General features: G+C 55.6%; 9 protein-coding genes across 9 annotated transcripts; 3 read left to right on the top strand and 6 right to left on the bottom strand.

Annotated features, from left to right (window-relative positions):
• Window positions 1-142: 142 nt before the first annotated feature.
• BO70DRAFT_229944 (uncharacterized protein) lies at window positions 143-768 on the bottom strand. Its single transcript, XM_025538783.1, has one exon. The coding sequence runs from the start codon at window positions 642-644 to the stop codon at window positions 321-323; it is 324 nt and encodes a 107-aa protein (XP_025400232.1). The 5' UTR covers window positions 645-768; the 3' UTR covers window positions 143-320.
• On the bottom strand, window positions 491-1,625 carry BO70DRAFT_361274 (mitochondrial 37S ribosomal protein uS19m). Its single transcript, XM_025543007.1, has 4 exons — window positions 1,554-1,625; window positions 1,462-1,477; window positions 1,072-1,254; window positions 491-892 (listed from the first exon to the last, which is right to left on the bottom strand). The coding sequence occupies exons 1-4, from the start codon at window positions 1,594-1,596 to the stop codon at window positions 850-852; spliced, it is 285 nt and encodes a 94-aa protein (XP_025400231.1). The 5' UTR covers window positions 1,597-1,625; the 3' UTR covers window positions 491-849.
• Window positions 1,626-1,856: 231 nt separating this feature from the next.
• Window positions 1,857-3,694, bottom strand: BO70DRAFT_334881 (inositol polyphosphate multikinase). The gene is made up of 2 exons (XM_025541039.1): window positions 3,342-3,694; window positions 1,857-3,174 (listed from the first exon to the last, which is right to left on the bottom strand). Exons 1-2 carry the CDS (start codon window positions 3,428-3,430, stop codon window positions 1,959-1,961), a joined length of 1,305 nt encoding a protein of 434 aa, XP_025400230.1. The 5' UTR covers window positions 3,431-3,694; the 3' UTR covers window positions 1,857-1,958.
• An 884-nt stretch (window positions 3,695-4,578) lies between these two features.
• Window positions 4,579-6,272, top strand: BO70DRAFT_334877 (uncharacterized protein; the record flags this gene model as incomplete). Its single annotated transcript, XM_025541038.1, has 5 exons — window positions 4,579-4,842; window positions 4,889-4,974; window positions 5,022-5,039; window positions 5,087-5,335; window positions 5,387-6,272. The coding sequence occupies 5 exons, from the start codon at window positions 4,579-4,581 to the stop codon at window positions 6,270-6,272; spliced, it is 1,503 nt and encodes a 500-aa protein (XP_025400229.1).
• A 49-nt stretch (window positions 6,273-6,321) lies between these two features.
• Window positions 6,322-7,765, bottom strand: BO70DRAFT_361272 (quinone oxidoreductase family protein). Its single transcript, XM_025543006.1, has 2 exons — window positions 6,778-7,765; window positions 6,322-6,691 (listed from the first exon to the last, which is right to left on the bottom strand). The coding sequence occupies exons 1-2, from the start codon at window positions 7,551-7,553 to the stop codon at window positions 6,469-6,471; spliced, it is 999 nt and encodes a 332-aa protein (XP_025400228.1). The 5' UTR covers window positions 7,554-7,765; the 3' UTR covers window positions 6,322-6,468.
• Window positions 7,766-9,247: 1,482 nt separating this feature from the next.
• On the top strand, window positions 9,248-11,967 carry BO70DRAFT_361271 (uncharacterized protein). The gene has a single exon (XM_025543005.1). The coding sequence runs from the start codon at window positions 9,457-9,459 to the stop codon at window positions 11,818-11,820; it is 2,364 nt and encodes a 787-aa protein (XP_025400227.1). The 5' UTR covers window positions 9,248-9,456; the 3' UTR covers window positions 11,821-11,967.
• Window positions 11,968-12,117: 150 nt separating this feature from the next.
• Window positions 12,118-13,245, top strand: BO70DRAFT_424086 (uncharacterized protein). The gene has a single exon (XM_025547606.1). The coding sequence runs from the start codon at window positions 12,285-12,287 to the stop codon at window positions 12,798-12,800; it is 516 nt and encodes a 171-aa protein (XP_025400226.1). The 5' UTR covers window positions 12,118-12,284; the 3' UTR covers window positions 12,801-13,245.
• A 316-nt stretch (window positions 13,246-13,561) lies between these two features.
• BO70DRAFT_424081 (purine and uridine phosphorylase) lies at window positions 13,562-14,906 on the bottom strand (the record flags this gene model as incomplete). The annotated part of the gene is made up of 2 exons (XM_025547605.1): window positions 13,562-14,437; window positions 14,534-14,906. The coding sequence occupies 2 exons, from the start codon at window positions 14,904-14,906 to the stop codon at window positions 13,788-13,790; spliced, it is 1,023 nt and encodes a 340-aa protein (XP_025400225.1). The 3' UTR covers window positions 13,562-13,787.
• Window positions 14,907-15,201: 295 nt separating this feature from the next.
• Window positions 15,202-17,255, bottom strand: BO70DRAFT_428474 (cleavage polyadenylation factor subunit CLP1; the record flags this gene model as incomplete). The annotated part of the gene is made up of 4 exons (XM_025547976.1): window positions 15,202-15,273; window positions 15,331-16,194; window positions 16,250-17,012; window positions 17,118-17,255. 3 exons carry the CDS (start codon window positions 17,253-17,255, stop codon window positions 15,413-15,415), a joined length of 1,683 nt encoding a protein of 560 aa, XP_025400224.1. The 3' UTR covers window positions 15,202-15,273; window positions 15,331-15,412.
• Window positions 17,256-17,724: the final 469 nt, after the last annotated feature.

Genomic DNA, 17,724 nt, shown 5'->3' with positions numbered 1-17,724 from the left:
AAGAACAGGGCTATCCATTTTACATCTAGTTTGCGGGCGTACCTAGGGCGGGGGGCGGGGGGCGGGGGGTGAAAGCGACACGATATCCCATACATATCATGCTGCGAGCATGACCATTCGGGCGAACTGAACTGAACTGAACTGAAATACAATAATGGCGTCGGGGCGTTAGGATGAAATGGAAAACAGCAGCAGCAGCAGCAACTTAGCAACTTATCTACTATTGCTGTACTAGTATTACTACTATTAGGGGAATTTATGGGATTGATTAGACCAGGAAGAAAGAAAGAAAAGAATAGGATTCTCGGGTCTTTTTATCTTTAGTTTGTTTGGAAGATGATGGGATTCTGGTGGCTGTTGATGTTGATGTTGATGTTGCTGTTAATATTTTGCAGCACTTGCGCTTGTGTTGGAGCTGGTGGTGGTAGGTAGTAGGGAGTAGATATACACTTCCGGGAATGACAGATACAGATATAGATACACAGATAGAGAGAAATGTAGGCAGGTAGGTATGTATGTAGGTATGTAGATATTGATGAGAAATAGAAAACGCCCCTAGAAGAAAACCAACAACAGCAGCAGCAGCAGCAGCAGCAACAGAACCGAACCATGCATGTATGTATGTATATATGCATCATCGACATCTCCCCGCAGGATAGGCTAGGGTTGCCTGTCTACCATGCCATAGCAGGTAGGTATGTAGGTCGGTAGAGGTAGATCGATAGATAGAAAAAAACCCATTAAATCAGTATCCCAATCCCCAGACAAGCAAACCCACCAAGCCCCCCCAAGCCCAACGTCCATCCGACCATCCGACAGAATAATCCAACACGAATCGAAGCGAATCATCTATTTGTTCTTCGACAACTTGTACGTGAAGCGCTTTCTCGTCCTATCCCAACCCCGAGGGAAAACACCCATTAGCACACACACACACACACACACACAAATCCAACCGCACTCCTCCCTCCTCCCTCCTTCCTTCCTTCCTCCCCCAAACCAAACCCTCAAAGGCAAAAAAAAAAAAAAAAAAAAAGAAAAACCGAAAGGAAAATAGAATAAGATACGTACGGAACAAACTCCCCCAACTTCCTCCCAACCATCTCCTCGGTAATGAAGACATCCTGATAAATCTTCCCATTATGGACCGAGAACTTCAGGCCCACGAAGTTCGGCAGGATGGTGGCGGCGCGCTTCTGCGTCTTGATGGGTGGTGTGCCCGGCGGAGGGGGGAGTTTGCGGGGGAGGGGGAGACTAGATTCATTGCATTGTTAGTATTATCATCATCGATTTGCTCGTATGTATTGGGATAGTGCTGTTTTAGAGATTCGGAGGGGAGGGCGGAGGTTGTAAGGTGTGGTGTGGTGTGGGTCGGGTTGGTTGGTGGTGTTCTTGAGGGATCTTTGCGATTGGATTTGGATCCAGGTTGGGATGGGATGGGATGGGATGGACTGGACGTACGGGACGATGTTGGGGCCTGGGTTCATTCACTGGTTAGCGGGACTGGATACTCATTCATCTGGGAATATGGATTGAGGGTTGAAGGGGAGTACCTTTCCAGACGGACCGGCCCAGGAGGGCGCGAGTGGGAAACATTTTGGCGCTGGGATGGAGAAGAGACGGAGGGTTGGAATGCGATTGATGCGGCCGGAGTTGTTGCGATTTGCCTGATGGGTCTCGGAGGTTTGGCGGAGGTGGTGATTACATAAGGCACCTGTTTGGACGGGGGTGGATTGTTTGAGGCCTACTTCCATCGAGGGTTATGGGGGTTTTGAATGGATATTCTAGAGGTTTGTGGATCATCGGCCAATCTTAATGGTGTACAGAATGATCTACACAAGATAGTGATGTAGTAAGTAAGCTATTTCCATATGGCTAAGCAATCTTCAGCTAAATACAGCCAGTGGTAGTCTTGTCAGCATCAGCCGCCAGCGACTGCGATGCCGTTATCGTACACTTTACGACGCAGCAAGCTCGTCCAGGGTCTGGATCAAACTCCGGATCCCCTTGAGGACGTTCTCGTCGCGCCCTTCGCCCGGCGTCCAACTGGCGTGGGCGAAGTCGATCAGTCGAAGGTCGTGCACCTTCGGAGGCTCTTCCTCGTCCTCGTCCTCTTCTAGACCGTCCAGTCCTGCTGTTTCCGGGTCAATGTTGATGTTGATCGCTTGGTGGGAAGTCGTGCCCTGACCAAGCGGGATATCAACTACCTGGAATGACCCGTCGGGCTGGAGCTGGAATTCCAGCCCGTCGTCCTCGTCGTCCTCGTCGTCCTCGTCCTCCGGCTCAGGTCGGGGCTTCTGTTCCTCCTCCAGCGCAAACTCCATCGCGTCCGGATCGCCCTCGTAGACGATCAACACGCTCGAGGAATACATCCGGCTTTCCTCGGACTCGAGAACGTGCTGTACCTTTCTCAGTTCATCGGCCAACCGCTGCGCCACCATCTGGGACCGGTCAACGGCCCCGGCTTTCGCTCCGGCGAGGAAGATCCGGAACCCCTCCGTGACATTATTCTCATTGAGCGACCGCCCGTACCACTTGTCGTAGCGCTTGTAGCCATCCTTCTCGATGACCTCGCCGCGGGCTCCCTCCGACCCTTCGTACTTGGTGGCATACGGATCCGTTTTGCTCCCCTCATCGCTGTCCCCGCTAACGCCCGTCCACACCTTCATCCCGGCAATGCGGAATCCCAGCTTTGAGCTTGTCGTCTCCTTGGACACGGCATCCAGCTTCGCGCGTTTGGTGGGGGGCGCGTCGTCCGCCCAGAGTCTCACGCCCAGCTTCACGTCCAGCACATTCGGCCGCTTGAACCCGGCAGCCACGTTCTCCAGCACGATCGACAGCCCCGTTTCCAGCTTCTTGCCGCCCGAGGGCACCCATGATGACTCTGTTGCGGCACTCGTGAGGTCTGCGACTGCGCTGGGCGGAGTCGGGCCGGTCGCGGTGGGGGTGTCCGATGTCGACGAGTAATCCGAACCGGGCAGGACGATCGCCCCGGCTTCTTGGGCGGCCACGAGGAGGGATTGCTGCTGGTCTGCAGAGGTTAGGGTCCCGATGTAGGTGGGAATGAAGTTGGCGAAGTCTGGGTGGAGGGCGCTGGACTCGTAGAACGCGACTTCTTGCGGGGTGCAGGGCTTTGCGATGAAGGAGCCGGACAGGGTGCACTGGACGCCGTCACTATTGGGGGAGGGAGGGTCAGCAGGCGGGGACATTTTGGGCGAAGGCTGCCGAAGCTCGATTGCTCAGCGGAGGGGCGTGTGCGAGCAAGACTGTGTGTTGAGGGGAGGGAGGGGGGGGGAAGTGTATCTTGTAATGTTTCTTGCGGGAGGGCGGGGAGAACTTACTGTCCGGCGGCGGCATGGTCGAAGGCGACGAAGCTGTCAGTGTCCAGGCGTTGGGTTTTCAGGCTGTCCGTACGCGATAATGACTGCATCGTGGGTATCTGGAGCGACGAGGAGATTATTCACTGTCCAACAGAGACCGCTGGATTCTAGACGGCATTCCGCATGAGTCACGGGCGACGACGATCGAGTGGTGCGGTGCGGTGCAGTGCGGTGGGGAGGACGCAAGGTGAGTTGGCTGGGGGAGAGAAAATATAAGTAGAAGAGAAAAAAAGGAGGGGAAAAGGGGGGGGAAATCAAACAAAGGGCTGGCAGAAAGGAGGGACAAGCCACAGAGGTGGTGGTGGTGGTTGTTGTTTGGTGGTTTGGTGGTTTGGTGGTTTGGTGGTTTGGTGGTTTGGTTTTGATGCGGGCTGCAGGGAGAGTGACGTGCAACCCGCGGCCAACATTCTTCAGGCTGCCATTCCTCGGCCGGCACACTCACGACTCGGGGGGGGGGAAGGGGGATGAGGAACTGGCACTGGCTTGGCCAAGGAGGCCAAGGACATCAAACGAGGGACTGAGAGGCGCTGGATTATACGAGAGGGCTCGAGCATGCTGGCCGTCTGCCATATACTTGGTCGAATCATCGGGTTCGGCCGTGTTAGCTTCAGTGGTGGTACAGCATGCGGTGTGGTAGCACTGGGCAATGGGCAGGAGGGGAGTCTCTAGAAGGAGGGGCTGATGGAAAAAGGATCAACTAAGTATATGGATGCATCCATATTGCTTCTTCTGTCGCTTACTCCTGTTGGTGGGGAATATACCGAGGCACACGGCCCGATGTCTGTCTCTGTCTCGATCTAGACTTCAACACTCGCTCACCTTCAACTCTGTCATGCTGTCACTCTCCCCATTGCACTTTCCTTAAGATGAATGACTTTCTGGCGTTTGCCGGTTTCTGCCTGACAAACGCCCCCAGGCAGCCGGCATGAATGCAACACACTCTCTTTCCACCCATTCACAGGGTGAATTTCACCCTCCCAGTGAAGTTCCATTCATGGGTCCCTCTCCATCTCTCAGCTTTTCTCCTCTCTCTTTGACCTGTCATTTTCTCCCCTTCTTCTTCTTCTTCTTCTTCTTCTTCTTCTCTTCAGTATTTCAAACCTCTATCTAGGCGTCAGCTCGGCCAACTATCGCCTCCTTCCAAGTCACTTGAATGACAGACGAAAGTCTTAAGGAGGACAGTCAATCTGTCACCAAGATGGCGGACTCTCAGGATGCTCCAGCCACAAACGAAGACATCTCTGTTCGTCTGGCAAAGCAGGTGACCTTTGCGGATACGGAGCCGGAGGAGAAGCCAAACCCTCCCCCAGCTGATCAACCAGACTCGGATACATCTGGCTCGACTAAGCCTCCACGCCCAAAAAAAGAGGAGGAGGAGGATGCACCCGTGCCACTGGAATGGGTTGAGGGCCAAAAGAAGAAGAAGAAAAGCAAGCCCCGTCCAAAGAGCAAACGAGGAAAGGTGAGTATATCCGGGAGACCTCAACGAAGCTGGCTGACTTCAGTAGAACAAGCCAACAGGTTTTGAAGACTGGTTTGGCGATGCTCCCATGACTCCCGACGAATTCGAGGTCGAAAAGGAGCTGTACGATATGTAGGTTATTCCTATCACCATTCTTTCTAGTTACTAACACCCATTAGCTCCCGGTCTCCTCTTTGGTACGTACGTTCAGTGCACATTAATACCTGGCTGCTAACTTCATCAGCCGCATGGAGGATGCTCTTCTGCGCTACCAGAAAAAGCGCCGCATCGAGTCCGACAGAAGAGAGGTCTTCCTGAAGTATCTTGCGTATGGGGGTGTGGACGTGAGCCAAAATATGTTCGGAGGCATGGACGCGCGTGACCTCAAGGCACTGGACAGTGAGCAGATTCTTCAGGCGAGAACCCAGGCGCGCATGAGAAAGGACCTCTCTCATTTGACTATCGATTTCGATGCCGTGGCCCGAGGCTTCCTGTAAATGGTGGACTATACACTGCTGATGTGAATGTGGCTGACTGCCGATAGGACTTCCTTCTTTCCCTACTACTTCAACCCTGATACCGAAGCCGCGGTCAAGCTGGCGACTGTCACCATCCGAAACTTCCTGTCGTACCTCCTGTACCACGATGTGTGCCCGGAGTATAAAGAGAACATCGACCAGGCCAGGAAGTCGTGCGACATCGCTGCAAAGGAGCTTTGGAAGAACCAGCAGCTCATGGCCAAGGGCCCCGGGAACTTCAATACGGCCTGCTCCACTCTCTTTGCTGGAGTCCTCTTCGACTCAAATATGGGAGAGAGCGACTGGGAAAACCCCCTGGATGATTCACCTCGCATGACGAATGAGGTGGCCCGCAAAGTGGTCAAGTTCGCCCTTGCCGGTGCAGGATCCGACACGCAGGCCCGCCAATTCCAGGAAATGGCGAACCAGCACTCCCTCAAAGCAACGCGTGTCGAAGACATCGGCGGGTTTGAGATCACTGCCGTCCACCCACCCGACGCGGTCGATTGCGAATTCTACAAGCGAAACGCTCCGGATCTCGTGCCTGTCGGACGACTGCTGGCAAAGTCCTACCGGGATCCAGGGCAGCCTGAATTCGACCTCAGTCCGGAGGAATCTCTGGCCGGGCAGCCCGTGCTGGAGTTCCAGTTCTTCTTGGAGGGCAGTCTGCTCCAGTATTGCTACCCGGGGATGAAAGTGATCAGTCCGGTGTGGAGGATGAACGCAGGGTTTGACTATTTCGAGGATGTATTCCGAGTTTACGGTTCCATCTATACGGTTCTGGCGAACGACCTGATGCTGGGATGGAAAGAGCCGAAAGATATGACTACCGGAAGCAGTGCTGGAGAGAGTGACAAGAAAAACGAGAAAGCAGACGACGGTGATGGCTCGGACTCCTCCGTGACCTTGTGAGCACGACCAAGGAGGCCACGAACCTCTAAGCCTAGTTGCATGATGATGATGATGTTGTTGTTGTTGTCACAAGCACCACATCGGATATCACTCATAGTTACTCATAGTTACTCATAGTCACCGATAGCCAATCTTATTCACATTACAGTAGTAAACACAATCATCTCTGTCCAGATATACACTCATGACAAAGCCCCTACGGCTTCAGAAGGGGCTTGCCGGTAGTCTTCCGGCCCTCCAGATCCGTATGCGCCTGAGCAACGTCCTCCAAAGGATAGACCTTGTGCACCTTAACCTTCAGCTTGTTCGACAGCAGAAGCGAGAACAGTTCATTGACATAGAACTCAAACTCCTCACGAGTCTCAATGTAGCCGAACAGCTGAGGCCGAGCGACCTTGACACACTTGGGGGAAAGTTTCCTGCAGCACCAACTTGGTCAGCCAACTCCTCTCTCATCCAGTGTAGCACCCAGCAAACCAGGACGGAGACGGAGGACACAACTTACTGCAAAGGCAACGGCGGCACAGGCCCACTAGCATTCCCAAACCAAACAATGGTCCCCTTGCGCTTCACGGCCTCCAAGCTCCCCTCCCAGGTATCCTTACCCACGGAATCAAAAACCACATCGACGCCCTTACCGCCGGTAATCTCCTTGACCTGCTTGACCCAATCCTTGCCCTCCTCGCTGCGATAATCGATCACCACATCGGCGCCCAGATCCTTGGCAATCTGGCACTTCTCCGGCCCGCCCGCGGTGCCAATAACCTTCGCCCCGATGGACTTCAGCACCTGAGTCAACAGGGATCCGGCACCCCCGGCCGCCGCATGCAGCAGCACCCACTCGCCCGCCTGCACGGGGTACGTCTCCTTGGCCAGCGTGATCACCGTCAGTCCGCTCAGAAACGACGCCATCACGTTCTCGTCCGTGATGCCCGCCGGGATCTTCACCGTCTTGGCCATCGGCACCGCCGTGTATTCGGCGTATCCGCCGGTGCTGAGCCAGGCCACCCGGTCGCCGATCTGGAAGTCGTACGGGTTGGGGCCCGCGCCCAGTGCCACGATCGTGCCCGCGCCTTCACGGCCCAGGATCTCCGGCTTGGCCGACGGGTACAGACCCGTCCGGAAGTAGGTGTCGATGTAGTTGATGCCCGAGATGTTGTTCTTCACTAGCACTTGGCCCTCTTTGGCGGTCGGGACCGGGTGGTCGGCTTTGAATTCGAGGACCTCGGGCCCGCCGAGCTGCGTCACCTGGATGGCCTTCATGGTTTGGGGGACGGACATGGTGGGGGGTGGGTGGTGGTGGTTGTTGTTGTGGTGGTTGTTAGAGGACGGGTGAGGGAGGTGGGACGGAGGTGGGAGGTGATGGAGGCGAGGCGGAGGGCTGGGGGGGAGAGGGTTGAAATAGTGGTGGTGGTGGTGGTGGGTTGGAGGAGACGAGGGATGATGCGATGGAGGGGCATTGGTGGAGGAATGAGGGGGGTGGATGGATGGCTTATATCGTCGGGGGGGGGGCGTACTTTTTTATCTGAAGGTGACGGAGGGCTAAACTACGGGCCATCCGCTGGATTACCGAGGAGGTCTCGAGCCATTCAGTGAGATTGAAGCTGGAGGTTGGTGGATTGCCAATCTTCCCCGCAGTTCTTCATTACGTCGTCGTCGTCGGCTTCCGGATGAGTCGGGGGTTTCGGATCGCTTCCGCTCTTTGTCACGCTTGAAGCTGTCCACGGGGTTCTGTTGATTGGTCATCTCCATGGTGATATTCTCCTCCGCAACTCAGTCACCCACTGTTTTTTTCTTACTGCTTTGTACTCAACCACTGCTGTTGTCTTGATCCGTCGGGGTGACGCCATTGGCCGATGGCCACTTTTCCGAACCGTCGGAAATATGCTGACTCATCCCGTCTCCTTCCGCCCGCCGACGGACCGTTCCGAGCATAGCTGAGTCATGCGCGGCATCCAGCATAAATCACCGGACTGCATAAACCCCGATCGGGAAATGGGTGGTCTACTTACTTACTTCTCTCTCCTCGCCTGCAACTCTCCTCCTTCAACTCTCCCTCCCCCTCCCCTCCCCCCTAAAGCAGCTCATCGTCATCTCACTTCACCCTCATTCCAGGCAGACAACACAGCACTGCCGGTGTCACCCCCTCCGTGCATATTGCCACCATTGCTCTCACCGTCTTTCCCACTGATATCATCGCAGACTCAATTCCAGCGACAGATCGTATCATTGGAAGCCACTTACCCTGCTCCCAGCATCATCAAGTCAGGGGGATGCATCTCATCCCAAAAGGTGGCACCTGTAGCCAGCAGCGCCCAATGTAGCCCGGGATATCCCTTGGACAGAACGCACACGCTGTGTGGCTTCGCGACAGCCTCGCTTGGCCAACACTGCCTCCGAGGCCTCAATGTGGCGCCTTTCCCGCAGACTAAATCGCTTCTGCAATTCGGGACTCGCCATTGGCAGCGGGCCAGTCCACCCCAGGCGCAATGACGAATGAGTCGCCCGATGCGCACACCCCGTCCCACCGCTGACACTGACAGAGGGCAGGGCACTTGACCTCACCTGCATGGGGTCGGGGATGGTTTCATCTGGGACGTCTCCTGTTGAGTTGGCCCAAGCTGGGCCACTCGTTCCCACGTTGACATCTGGCCACGATCGTCGCGTTTCAGTGCGCGTGGGGGTGATTCGTTGCCTGTTAACGCCCAATGTCTGGGCCCAGGCCCTGATAGGGCCACCATCCCCGGAGAGGCGCTGCCCGACCAGGTTCTCATTGGGGGTTGTTTACTTTATATAGCCCGGCCAGAAATCTCTTCGCTCTCCCTCATCCTCGGACAGTGTCCTCCAGAAACTAATCCTTAATTCTAGCCGCTTGCCAAAGGATCTTCAGGCCATCTGACTGTCCGCTCTGCTAATTGATTGATCGTTCCCCGTTCCATCTGGTCCCAGTCCGTTTCAATTGCGGTCTCCAAGCGCCCCCCCCCCTCCCCCCGTGTCTGCTGCTTTTGCTCTTTTCGAGACCTTTTCTCGAGTGAGTCCGACGCACGACGGATACCATATAATGCCAACTGCCTGGAAACTGTTTCTGATCCGCCGTGCCACCACAGGATAATCCCAGGACCGATCCCATCCGCTGGAGCTTGCTTGCAGTTTATGAAATCCTTTTTGCGTTGCTTTCCTTACCATGTACCTTTCGGCCAAGATGAACTTGCGCTGGCGCAAGCAGACCCACTGGCCCCCGTCGCCGTGCGTGGAGGACGAGATTGTCTCCCTGTCCCGCGAGCTACACGGATTGTCCCAGCTTGGAGAAAGGCCCGGAGTCGAAGGCGTTTGCTCCCGAGGAACTGTCGACCAACACCCAGTCCTTGTGGATGTGCTTTCCTACTCTTCATACTCGCAGACAACCGTCTTCTTCGAGGATACTTACCGTGACAGCGGCTCGGATGACAATGTAGGGCCGCTGACGCCGACGGATGAGAGACAGGACCCGATGCTCTACTACCTCGGGGGTGACCAGGCAGTCCCACTATCTGCTCCACTCGCGGCCCAGAAGCCCTACCCCCTCCCCTCCAAGCCAGCTGTCCGGACAGAGGTTCCCACCCGTGGCTACCGCCCCAGCCTGGTGGAGACTAGTGCTCACAGAGACAGCACTTCCAAGAAGCCAGTCATCTGGAATCCAGAGGCTCCCACCCGGGGCCGTCCTGGCCGAGCGGACACCCATGTTCAGAGAGACATCCCTCCCAAGAGGGACACGGCCCAGAGTTCCCGGACTCCCCCGACGTCCTCCAAGCCACGCCCTCCTGCAGTCCAGAGCAAGTCTACCACGTCGTCGCCCCAACGACCGGTAATCGTGAAGCATGGCCGCTCCATTGACACCCTTGCCTCCAAGTCTGGCTACCAGTCCGACACGGCGGCTACCAAGCCCAAGAAACCTGGCCAGCCTGAGCCCCAAACGGACAAGACTGAGCCCCCAGCGGACAAGAAGCCGTCCATCAGTCCCAGCCTGGCGGCACGGTTGGAAGAGAAGATACGCCAGAGGCAGGAGCTCCGTGCGTCGAAGGAGACCTCACAAGGCGATGCCCTGGCGAAGGCGAGTCCTAGTCCGCCGGCGGCTGCCCAGCCAAGGCCCCCGATCCAGCATGCGGTCACGGAGCCACCAGTGGCCTCATTTAATCCAGTCCCACAGCGGCCTGCTCCAACCTCACAGCCCAGGTCATCGTCGCTGCCAAGAGAACCGACTACTGACCGCCATGCAGAGGCAAATGTCGTGTCATCCTCTTCGACGGCCGCCCCGGCACCAGTCCCACAACGCCCACCACTAGGGGACATTAAGCCAGTCGCACGATCCGTCTCTAGCGACAGGGGAGAGTCGTCCGCCCAGCTGCCAGCTCGACGGGCCGTGTCTTTTCTAGATCAAGTGCCACAGAGGTCCTCTTCTCTCCCGAGAACCACGGAGGATGCACCAGAGCGTCCGTTGCTGCCACCTCGGCGGAGCTCATCCCAGGGACCTGCCCGCCAGACATCGCCGAGACGCCAATTCTTCCTCTCTCCTTGTCCCCGGTCAATTGCCGTGGCTGGATACCAGGACTGGCACACGATCAAAGGGCTGCCTCACTTGGACATCTGCCCATCATGCATGAAGCAAATGCGCAAATCGAAGTTCCGTGACCTCTTCATCCTGGGCAGTCCCCGACCCCGCGGCGAGAAAGTACGCTGCTCCATGAGCGAAGCGTGGACGCGGCTGGCGTGGATGCAAACCCTCAAGAAGCAGCTAGACCACCTCGACCTCCTTCACCAGATCACCCGGTCATCCAGCATCAAACCGTGCTCGGGACGCACCATCACTGACCAGCACTGGTACCGGGTTGTGGACCCCGAGACGGACATGTATCTGCCCCAGTTCAACGTGTGCTCCGGTTGCATCCGCAACCTAAGGGCTCTGATGCCCCAGCACCGGGACACGTTCAAACGGGGCTCAGTTAAGCAGGAGCGGGCCTGCGACTTCGTGACAGACAGCCCGCGGTTCGTGCGCTACATCGACTGTCTGGACATGGCGGCGAACCGGGCCGAGCTGGAACACACTCTGCGACCAGACGTGAGCGAGTTCCTCTCCTACGCGCGGCGCAAGGTGGTGCTGCGGGACTGTCGGCGGGACCGACCGATCCTCAGCACGTGGCACTACATGCCGCAGCTGCCGGAGCTCACCGTGTGCGAGGACTGCTACGACGACGCGGTATGGCCATATGTCAAAGCCAAGCAGCCCATCGCGCGCCGGTTCTCGACGGCGATGCGCCTGCTCCCGGGCGACGGGCCGTCGCGGTGCCGCGAGGCCACGTGCCAGTTGTACTCGCCGCGCATGCGCGCCAAGTTCCAGGAGGCGGTGCAGCTGAACGACCTGACGTACCTGAAGCGGGTGGCTCTGCGGCGGTGCGAGGCCGAGCAGCTGTTCCGGGTGCGGCAGGAGGAGCTCCTCGAGGACGCCAGTCGGGGGTATGATGTGGAGGGCGAGCTGCGGAAGAACGTGGAGGAGTGGAAGCGGTGCGAGTGAGGGACTGTATAATTTTTTTTTTTTCTTCTGGCTTTTTGTTTTGTACATTTCTTTCCTTTTGTATGTACATGGTCAGGACCAGCCTGTATGCTATGAACGCTCGACTTGGGTATATACAACATGTATAACTTGTATAACATGCACCATGTCAATCCTCCGTATCCTCCAAAATCGACCCTCCTCCCGTATCCGTATCCGTATCAAAAATCAAACTCCCACCCTCACCTCTTCACCCCGCTCTTCTTCTTCTTCTATATCCCCAGTCCCAGACCCAGTCTCACTCCCAGCTTCAATCCCACCCCCCTCTATCCCCGTTCCTCTCCCCAACTCCACCAACTCCCCCAAGGTAACAACCCTAAACCCCCTCTCCCTCAACCTCGGCAACAAAATCCCCAACATGTCGACCGTCCACCCCCTCCTATCATGCAACACAACGACACTCCCCCCCTCACCAAGCTGCCCACATGCCACGTATTCAACGCCGCCCAACCAATCTGCGCATCATGCGGATACACACTCCCCAGCACAATGGTATACCCGACCCTTTCACAAACCTCCCTCATGGCGGCGGTAAAAAACCCCGAGCCAGGCCGGAACCACTTCCCGGTCCTGTTTACACCAGCCGCGTAATAGGCGCGCTCGATGACGCCATCCACGAAGCCGATCTGCGCTTCCAAGACCCCGGGGGAGAGATCCTTGGAGGGCTCGTCGCGGAGGGCGTGGTTGGCGAGTTCCATTCCGTTGGAGAGGAGGGAGGAGAGCAGCGGGGTGGTGGAGGGGGTTTGGGTTTGCGAGCCGATGAGGAAGAAGGTGGCGCGGGCGTGGTGGGCGAGGAGCGTGGAGAGGATGGCGGGCGTGTGTGGCGAGGGCGCGTCGTCGAGGGTCAACGCGATGGTGTTTTGGAGCGACGGGGGGAGGGTCGTTGGGAGGGGCACGTGCCAGATTGTGGTCGGGTTGAGGTGTTGCAGGTAGGTGATTAGGAGGTGGGGGGGCGGTACAGGAGGTAGAGCGGCGTGAGGAGGAGGAGGAGGAGCAGGAGGGGGAGCAGCATCGTGAGGGTTCGCGTGCGGTGGTGGTGGTGGTGGTGGTGGTGCCGGTTGCGGTGCGGGGGGCGTCGGAGGAGGGTTAGGCACGGGCGGAGTGGGAGGAGGAGGAGCGTTGTTAGGTGGAGGCGGGGCATGCTGGGGGGGTGTTTTGGAGATAGGGTGGTTGTGTGTGGTGTGGTTGAGGTGGTGGTGGTGGTGGTGGTGGTGGTGTAAGATGCGGCGTTGAGAGGGAGGACTCGATTAGATTGGGTTGATTTGATTTGTGGATGTGGAATGAGCGGGACTGCGGAGATACTCTCGCAGGTAACTGTTTGGATTGTTCGGAGCTGACGAGCAGCTGGGATGCTCAGTCCATGGCGAGCTGGCAGGAGGAAAGGAAAGGGATGGAGGGTGGATGGTAGATAAGTAAGTGGTGGATGATGGATGCCTCGGAGGGGTCACGTGCAGCCAGGGCGGGTGGGCCCCTGGTTGGCTGGAAGACCCACTCCATTACTCGAACGGGTTTGACGCCCGCAAGCTTGGCTGCTGTAGCTGCCTATCCTATCGGAGACACCACTATATAGGCCTTTTTTGAACGAAATTCATCCGTGTACAAAGCAGGTGTCACAATGGGAGAACCAGTTGCACCGTGGTCAATGATTTACATAAGTACTCTGGCACGGTCGAATGGACATGCTTTGCCGCCAGATCAAGGGGTTCAACTCTGCATTTGACATTGACATCTAGATATGATATAGTGCGAGATTAGCGGTATCAGATCTGACACCTCGATGGGTTTTCATTTGCAATCCACTGATTGTGTAGCCCACACTTCATCATGCTGATAGTAGTAGTTATCATCGACAGTTTCTCCGATCTTCTGACCGTCTTCATCGAGACGACTGACAGTTGTAGCAACTATGATTTCACACATTTATTAGTTCATAAGCCATCAACTAGAATGTCAGCAGAGACCATACCATCTTCCATCATATCAATTGATCCGACCACCCGCAACAGATCCTTCGCATACGCCGCCGCAACAACAGCAGCATAAGCCTGCCACCTCTTACTCTTATGACTATCCGAATAGTCACACAACCCCCGAATCACCAGACACGGGAAATGGAAATGCTCCACGAGTCCTGCCGCCTCCATTTCAAAGCACAGTACATTCCACGTGTCCCTTAATCGATCTCGAAGCGGCGCATTTCTCATCACCGCGTTGCCGGAAGCGATCAACCCATAATGCACTACAGGGCTGCTGGAAGATCGGGCCAGTCGAGTGATGGTTTGTGCTGGGTCGCAGTCGCTGCACTCTCTATCTGCGTGGAAGTGCTGATATTCTGCCTTGAAGAGTCGATCGCTCTCCCATCCTGGGAAGGTGGGGTCATCGATATCAGCGAGGTCGCTTAGCTGGGCTAAGGCGCGTTCTATATATGGTGCCATTTGGCCATTGTGAGACTGATGGTCTGTTCGAACGGTTTTGATTGCGTTTAGTAAGATGCTAGGAGGGCTGTTTAGATGTGGTTCAATTGATAGTTCGTTTTCAGTTTCCCATTTGCCCGTGTCGTAGTTCAGAATGCCCCCTGCTCGGTGGACATTGTTAGCTTTCTCTCCAATCCCCCCCTCTCCCTCTATAATCTACCTGCTGAATACAAAAAAAAGAAAAAAAAAGAGTCCCCTACCATGACCCCCATCAGACACACCAACCACAACATCCCCCAAACGAACATCCTGACCAGGATCCACAGGATGCGGCAAACCTGGAACAGCCCCCGCGACACCAACCATCAACCCAAACCGAATCTTCGTAAACGTACGAACCAAATCCGTAACTGCACAAGCAGTAGCATTCGCACCATAGGTAACCGGAAAAGTAACCACAACGTTATGCTTCCCGCATCGACCAAGATAATAGAGATTGTTGTCGTTCAGATCCGAATCCAATAGTTCATGTTCCTCGTCAAGAAGCGCTAGGGCCGCGTTTAATTCGCAGTCGATGATGCAGATCCATCCCACGGTGTAGGCGTCGTGACTGAGCTGTTTTTGTGGACTCATGTCTCTTGGGTTGGGCTTGGGATGGGAGACGGGTAGAAGAGGATGCCGTGTATATCTCATAGTAGGAAGTACTGAGCCTTGCTGATGGGACTCGGTACTTGGTTAAAGTAGGTTTGGGAGCCCAACTGAGTGGGGTACACGGGTTCGAAAACATCAGCCTTGCAGCTTAGGCGGGGTGACATTCTGGGAAATGGGTCTCATGGGTCTCATGGGTTTGAAGGCTCTCCCAAGAAGCAAAGAAGTGTGCAATTGTATTCTACGTAAAAAAAAAGAAAGAAAGAAAGAAAACCATGTTGGAAGCCAGAGCACATCAATAATGGCTATCCAAGTCAGACGACTAGCAGCCATTATGGAAAGCGATTATTTACTGCAAAAGTAATCAGCCAGTGGCAATAAGATCCAGATCAGGCCTGATACAACCCACCTGGGTATGAAGTCAAATAAGTCCATTACCTATCCAACGCCTAGATAGTAGATACAGTACACCCAAGCTACAAGAGATATCATCAACCCACCAAGCCCACCACCTCCCCAGGCCAATTCTTCCCCCATACAACCGCCCGCGGAGGCACGCGTCCACCTACCGGAGCCAGCGCCCTGATCTTGCCCTTCTCATTGTCCACGTCCGCCACATACAAGAACCCCATGATGCTGGCGTCGCGCACCTCCGCCAGACTAGCCGTCGGGGCCGCGTTCGTGATCGCCAACAGGGAATTAGCCAGCCCAGACGGCGCGGGAGGCAGGAGCTTCTTCAACGGCACGTTCGAGTTCCCGGCCGGCGCCACAGCCTCCTTCACGGGAACAATAACACCCGGCAAGGTCGGCGTCGCGGAGCTCTCCTCCTGGTGCTGGGTCCGGCTCAATTCCGTATCGTGGGTGCCACCGGGGAGGAAGGAGTCACTGGTGCCAAACTGTGACGGGTCGTAGTCGTCCTCGTCTTCGTCCGTTGAGGCTATTGTGTAGTTGTAGACGGCGAGCGAGGCAAAGTCCAACTGCTGCGCGTGCGGGGACAGGGTGACGTTCGTCGTCGACGACGCAGACAGCGAAAGCGCAGCAGACGCCGTGGAGGGGATGGGATTGCCGAAGAAGTATGTCCGGATCTGCGTCTCACTGACAGCCTTCATGAACGCTGCGTCGCGGTCCACACAGCCCCCGGACTTGGACAGCTTCACGACAGATATCCGCTCATCCGACGCCACAGCAGACGCGCTGGCGGTGGGCTTATTATCGAAGTTCTTCAGCATGATGCTGTAAAGTCGCTCAGAACCAATAACCAAGATCGTCGTGACTGTCCCACCGTCAGCATGCACACACCAACCAACATCGAAACCAAAAAAACCCACTCGCAAACTCCGTCACAATATGATTAATCATCTCCACATTCCCAGCCTTACTCTGGCTCAGGATGCCGGGGGTATCAACGATAATGCCCGTCTCCCTGGAATCCTCATCCTCGGCCATCCTCCCGGTCACCGACAGCGCCAATCTCGACACAATAGACCGATAAACCGACCCATCAGCCTCGAGCGGATTCTGCATCGGGTAGAAATACACCAAGGGCAACTTCACCGGCACCGCGCTCGGCCCGGACATCGGACTACTCCCCCAGCCCTCCTCGACATCAATCATCGAGCGAAACGCCGTAGCCGTCAACGTCCCGGGGACACTGAGCATACCCTCCGTCGGGTCCAAATTCACCACAATAGGCTGTCTCCCGACCTTCGTAGCATACGCCGTCAGAATCTTCGCCAAACTCGTTTTCCCCGCATCCTCGGACCCCAGAATCAGCACCCGCGGGCCATCTTTCCCCGTCGCTTTGGCTTCCTGTCGCAGCGACTCCAGCGCGAAATGTACGTTGGCGTACTCGATCATCGGCGTCTCCTCGGCCACGTATTCGCTCTGGCAGCCGCCCGCGCCGAGTCCGCGAGCCGTGGTGCCGTTGGTGCCGCCGGGCGCGAGGCCATCGAGCGAGGAGATGGTATCGCCGGCGCTGACTTCCAGGGTGCAACCGTGCCAGGTGTAAATTGCGGCCTTGGTGCCGGAGAAGGTGTAGGTTTGGGAGGGGGCCAATTCGGTGCCGAAGAGTTCGGCGATTCCGGCGAGAAGCTAGTCCTCCATTGAGTAAGTAGGTCAGTCGTGGGGGTCTTTGGGGTTGGAGAGGGGAGGGGCTATGGGTATGGGCGTTGGAGAGTGTGATGAGGAGGAACTCACCTTTACTCGGACGGTCGTGCCAAAGGCGACCTCGAACCGCCACTCGGAGCCTTTCGAGAGACTGATCTGCGAGGGCGGGGCGGGGGCGAATTCCCGGTCCGCCGAGGGTTGGGTCAATTCCAGGCCTGGGAGAGACATGGCATCACCGATTGAGGGAGGATGAGGGGGGAGAATGGAGAGCTGAGGCAGTGGTTCATGAAGCTCGGGGAGAACAAAGCGGAGAATGACGATGTTTTGCTTGTTTGCAGCGCGGAACCGTCCCGATGACTACACATCACTACGGAAATTGAACAACTTTCTCTTTCTGCTTCTGATCTGATATAATATAACTAGATTTACAGATAAAAGATTGTTCTGCTCTGGCTTACTAAGAATAGAATATAGTTATTTTATTTCAGCTGAGTAAGTATATAAATTAATAAACTCTTAAAAAAATTTACTAGTAGACTAGTTACTAGATAGAAATCTCTAAATACTTAGAATATTAATATTATAATACTAAAAAATATTTATTTTATTTATTATTAGTATTCTGCACCTGTATCTTAGATTATATATAAATAAAATATTTAAAAATTTTTATATCTTTAAGAATCTACTTTATTAA

This window comes from Aspergillus heteromorphus, assembly GCF_003184545.1.
Source record: "Aspergillus heteromorphus CBS 117.55 chromosome Unknown BO70scaffold_9, whole genome shotgun sequence".
NCBI lineage: Eukaryota > Fungi > Ascomycota > Eurotiomycetes > Eurotiales > Aspergillaceae > Aspergillus > Aspergillus heteromorphus.
The sequence above is the reverse complement of the archived record's forward strand: the minus strand, read 5'-3'. Positions and strand labels throughout refer to the sequence as shown.